This window comes from Manacus vitellinus, unplaced genomic scaffold, assembly GCF_001715985.3.
Source record: "Manacus vitellinus isolate BGI_N305 unplaced genomic scaffold, ASM171598v3 scaffold_16_pilon, whole genome shotgun sequence".
In the NCBI taxonomy this organism is placed as follows: Eukaryota; Metazoa; Chordata; class Aves; order Passeriformes; family Pipridae; genus Manacus; species Manacus vitellinus.
In genome coordinates, this window is record NW_021939189.1 from 1,186,719 (window position 1) to 1,192,304 (window position 5,586).

The window sequence follows — 5,586 nt, forward strand, 5'->3', positions numbered from 1 at the left end:
TCCAACCTTTTTACTGGACACCAACGTTTCCCTCACAGTTTTCCCTTCTCCACCCTCACATTCCCCCCTCACACTTTGCACCAAATCACCCCAGGCTGTCCTCCCCCCAACCCAAACCCCGGATGGCCTCGCAGAGCAAATCCCAAGCAGCGTTTCCACACCAAAGGAGAAGAAAACACTCCACCCACCTTCAACCCCGCTGATGCACTTGACCCTGTCCCGGACCTCGACGTTGTAGCCCTCGAAGGACATGAAGACCCCGTCGGGGTGGTAGGGAGCCCGCTGTGTGTATACTTTGGAGTAGCTATGAGAGAATTCAAACCTGTCATAACCATCGTACTGAGCAATTTTCCCATAAACCTCAAAGTATTTCTCTACCCAGCTGAAGGGCAGGAACACCTCGTTGCCCTCCCTCCTGCCCTTCACGGTGTGCTCCTCGTTGATCACACAGTCAATCTCCTCGTACTTGGGCGCGGGGGCCCTGCCTGCCCCGGCCACGGGGGGGGCTTTCTGCTGCTCCTGGGGGGAGGTCTCCTCACTGTGCTGCCTGGGCTCGTCCTCGGCCATCCCGCGGCGCTCCAGCCCCGCCGGGATCCGCGGGAAGGGGCCGGAGGTGTCCGAGGAGCAGCGGTTCCACAGCAGCACCATCACCAGCGTGAACAGGGCACAGATGACGATCAGAGTCTTGTAGTTGACCCGAGCTGCCAAGCAACGCATATTCACACCATACCTGCAACACAGCGGGCACAGCGTGAGGGGGGCACAGGGCAGCTCCTGGGGGAGCCTTTCCAACAGGAACATCATCCCACGTGCTCCTGGGGGAGCATTTCCAACAGGAACATCACCCCTCGTGCTCCTGGGGGAGCATCTCCAGTGGGAAAAGCACCCCTGGTGCTCCTGGTGGAATATCTCCAGCAGGAACATCACCCCTCATGCTCCTAGTGGAGCACCTCCAGCAGGAACATCACCCCACACACTCCTGGTGGAGCCTTTCCAACAGGAACATCACCCCATGTGCTCCTGGTGGAGTCTCTCCAATGGGAAAAGCACCCCAGGTGCTCCTGGTGGAGCCTTTCCAATGGGAACATCACCTCCAACACCCTCCTGACAGCAATTCCCAGCAATTCCATGTAATTCCCACAGTTAATTCCCGCATTAATCACGATTTACCTCCCAGGAAGTGCTGGACACACATTCCCTGCAAACCACAGCGTCCACCAGGAGATCCATCAGCAATTCCCTCATTCTCTGCTCCCCTGGAAGCTCCAATCTCTGGGAAGCCCCAACCCCTCCAGTTTTGCCTCACTGATGTTCCCAGTTTATTATTGGCACATCCCATTCCCAACCCTATTCCCAAGGGATGCTTTCATCACCTTTTGCCTTCCCTGTGCAAAGAGCAGAGTTTAAGGGAGTAACAGAGCAGAGAAAGAAATAAAATCCCAATTAAATCTGAAGAACTGGCTAAAAATGCCTCATTTTTCCTGCTTAGAAATCCCTGGCACTTATTTCCCAGGAAGGAACAACCAAAGGCAGTTTCTCCATCACAGAATTCGTATTTTCAGTGGAATTCTGCAGCTTCACCAAGTGATTGTTTCTAAAGAGAATGTCCTGGACGAGGGATTTTGCCAGGGAATCTTGAACCTTGGATGAAATTGCTTCCACAGGGATTTTCACTGAGGAAAAACCACCGAAAATACCACATTTAAATAATATATTTCTATATATTACCAATAAACCAGTAGAGCCTGAACCTCAATGTTGGGAAATGTGAGGGAACAATGGAAAGTTTTCCATATTTTCCATAAATCCTGAAGAGCACAGGGAGGGTGGAGGCCACGGAATGGGCACCTCTGGGAACCTGGGTGTGATCCCACTTTGGGAATATCGCTTTCTAAGGATCGGGATGTTCAATATTCCCACCAGGGGAGGGTGTCCAAGCTGCAGGAATGGGAACAGAGGAGATCCAGGAGATCCCTGTTCCTGTGCCTCCTTCTCCTGAGCCTTCAAACCAAGCCCTGCCTGGCACCTCATCCTGCAAATATGTCTGTCCCAGCAGAGCTGATGTTTAGACTCTGGAATTAGCCCTGGAAAATGGGTTTGGAACCTCCTGCTCCTTGATTTTCTGCTGTTCAGGGATCACTGGAGCAGCACTGGGGAGACCAAAGGAACCCACAAATCCTGGGTTTATTCAAGTCCAGCCCAAAGGCTGAGCTGGATTTTACACCAGGAACTTAAAACTGGTTTTCAGAACATGGCCAGGAATACACAGAGGCCTGGAATAAAGTCTTTTACCTTTCTTATCCCAATTTTTTTTACCTTTTACCTTTTTAAACCCAAATTTTTTACCTTTTTTTCTCTCCCAACTTCCAGAGCTGATGCCCAGGAGGAGCAGAACAGAACGAGAAGTGACAGAAAAGCTCCTTGAGGACAAACTGTGAATTATATTTGAATCCCTGACAGTGAATTATTGAAGTCCAGGAGGTGATTAATATTAAATATCGAATAAACAACAGAAAATCACCAGTCCAAGGGCAGAGCAACTGCTGAGCAGGGAAAATGCTGCCAGGGAATTCTCCCCTGGGGTCAGCGAAGAGCAAAGAGGATTCCTGGAAAAAGGTGGAATAATTCTGTGTTCTTACCTCCCAGAGCCTTTGGTTCCCTGCTCCCAACAAACCTGGGATGATTATACACAATAACAACAGACTGGAATGCCCAACACAGAACCTACAAAATCCTCGTTGATAAAACAGAATTTGGGGTTGATCCCTCAAAGCAGCTTTTCTTTGGGAGGAACAGAATTCCTGAATATTTCAGTTTCTTCTTCAGGTTCAGGTTAAAAGGCAGGGACGTGGCTGGAGGATCCAGGTGTTCCTTTGGGAAGGCCACGTCCAAGTGGAAGTGTTTTGCCAGTTAAATCCCACAAACTTCATCCCCAAAGCCAGCAGGAAAGCCAGGCAGTGAAATCCTCCCGCGGTGCCAAATTCCTCCTTTTGGTGACTTTTTTACAGTTATCCCTGCTTGAAAAATAAATTCCCGTTTTCCAAGTGTTCTACCCCAAGTTTTTAAGGATCAGGGACCACTCCAGGACTTGGAGGATCCAGAGAGCAGCAGCAGGGACAGATCCACACCATTCCCTGTGTCCCCTTGCAGGCCATTCCACATCCCTACAGACACACTCTCTACTCCAGGGCTTGGGGATCAAACCCAGTTGGTAAAATCTGACAAATTTGGGGGGTTGTTGATTTTTTGGGTTGGTTTTTTTCCTTTTTTAAGGGGTATTTCTGTCATTTCCTGGAGCACTTGATCTAATTCCAGCCCTGTCTAACGGAGGTTGAAGTGGTTCATCCTTACTAAGAGTATCCAGGAATCCCCTCCAGGAATTCCTTTTTTTCAAGAGGTAGTAATTGTGTTGAAATAAGCAAAAAAAAAGTTATTTCTTTGTGCTGCACAATGTTTCAAAACAGTTAATGGAGGGTGGAGGGCACAGTAATGGCTCTTTTCAGTTTGTCCAACAGCTGAAATTTGAAGCTTGAAAGTTCCTTTTACTGTGGCCAAAAAAAAAAGTCTGGATCCATCCTGTGACTCTGGGCTTGAAAATTTAGGTTAAATCACAATTATCTTAAAAAAATAAAAAAAGTCTCCAACTCTCTTCCACAGCAAGTTTCCCTTCTGCAGCTCAACCTCACAACACGGGAATCCAACCCCGAGGAAGGAAAGAGCCTCAGAAACAAGGGGGGAAAGGTTTTCCTCCACCTGGATATCCTGGAACGTAGGAAATGAAAATCAGGAGGCGGTTCCCAAAGCTCCACATTTTTCCCACTGGTCCATCTCTGGCCTTCAAACCTCTTCTGCCTCGGCCTTCCGGGCTGGAGATGCCACCAACCTGTTCCTCGGGGATTTTTGGGAGCGTAGGAGTCGGGTCCGGCTGCCTCCTTGGAACTGGGAGAGGGACCACTGCGGTTCTGTGGGATGAGGGGGGTCTGGATGTTGGGCTGCACTCGGGGGGTGATGCTTTCCTGGCAGGAGTGGGTTCCCAGGGCAGAATTCCACGCTCCAGCCCACGCTCCAGCCCCGATCCCTCGCAGGGATCCGCAGGCACAGCTGCTCCCGGGCTGCAAAGGGAGATGAACCGACTCCAAACCACCTGGAATCACTACAGAGTCAGAAGAAGAGGGTTGTGTAACTTCCATTTGGACAGAGGAGGCCTTGGATAACGTTCCTGTGCAGGAGGGAGCTCTGCCAACGTGCCAAATCCACAGTTTTTTATGGAAGCTGAGCAGCTTCCCGAGGTTTGCCCAGTCCCTCCCTCCCACCTCCCTGTGGGCAGGAACTGCTGCTCCAGCTGAGTCCCAGCAGGAAAACCAGCCCTTAAACCCCACAAACTGCCCCAAACACCCCTGTTCTTCCTATGGCAGAATCCCGGGATGGGTTGGGTTGGAAGGACCTTCCAGCTCATCCCATTCCATGGGCAGGACCTGCCCCTGCTCACTCCAGGCCCCATCCAACACGCTGGCAAGGAATTCTCCAGGATAATCCTCCTCCCTAAAAGCCTGGCACCCCCAGGACTGGGAACCAGGTGCTGAACCTCCTCCTCTGCTTTTTGAAAATCCCATTTCACAGAAAGGTGGATAACAGGGGATACAAACCCCTGGCTCTGCAGCCCCAGCCATTCCCCAGGGAGCAGCTCTTGGGGATGCTCTGCCCTTTTTCCCAGGCATGCAGCAGTTTATTTTAGGCAAATCCATCCAGCAGCACAAACCCTCCAGGAAATCAGCAGAGATTGTTTAATCCTTGACTCTTCAGCTCCATTTGCTGCAGACTTTTCCTTGGCTCCCGACTTGCCACGACGGAGCCGTGGCCGTGGAACGGAGCAGCTTCATCCAACTGCAGCTGAAGCACCTTTGCTTCCTGACTTTCCTCTGCTCCATCTCCCAAACCCCCAGTTTTTTTCTCCTTGTCTCTTCTTGCATCTCATTTTCCAGGAATCAACCTGCAGGAATTTCCCTGTGACTTCAGGACACTCCGAGCGTCCCCTTTTAAATCAGCAAAGCATCCTTGGAAAACAGGGACATTTTCCCAGAAGCTGCACAACATAAATCCACAGAATCCCAAGATTCACCTACTAATTCTCCTGGAATTCCATTGATGAAATGTTAATAGGAACAAGCAGGAGAGGAGTTCCAACATTCAGCTGTTTTCCTGCAAAAAGAGGCCACGATTCCCTCTGTCTTTCCTGGTTTCAGGTAACAGGGAATGATTTGTGAGGGATGTGGGGTCTTTGATCACTGCTGGGAGCCTGAATTTAATGGATTATAAACTGCCAAGCTCTCCCATGTCACTAAATAATGGATAAATATGGAGATGTATTCACACAAACACAGGGATAATGCACTGGGAGAGCGAGGTAGAACCAGCAGGAAAATACCCTTTTCTTTTCCCAAACAAATTGAATTGTTACTAATTTCTCCATCAATTCCTGCTGCCAAAACCCCTCGGGTTTGTGGTTTCCCTGTTTTTCCTCTGCAGGAGCAGGAGTGGATTTTTATACCGAGATAAACATCCCAATTCCAGCGTTGCCTCCTCCTC

The 5,586-nt window shown here is 50.0% G+C and overlaps 1 protein-coding gene across 3 annotated transcripts in view; it reads right to left on the reverse strand.

Annotated features, from left to right (window-relative positions):
- GLCE (glucuronic acid epimerase) overlaps positions 1 to 5,586 on the reverse strand; it is a 22,560-nt gene that overhangs the window by 11,294 nt on the left and 5,680 nt on the right. For 2 of the 3 annotated variants that reach the window (XM_029958751.1, XM_029958750.1), the window contains exon 2: positions 189 to 730. In XM_029958751.1, the coding sequence (XP_029814611.1) occupies positions 189 to 717 (529 nt within the window). In that variant the 5' untranslated portion in view covers positions 718 to 730. Of the gene's footprint in view, positions 1 to 188; positions 731 to 5,586 lie in introns of those variants that run through there. The other variant, XM_029958752.1, reaches the window with a different exon arrangement.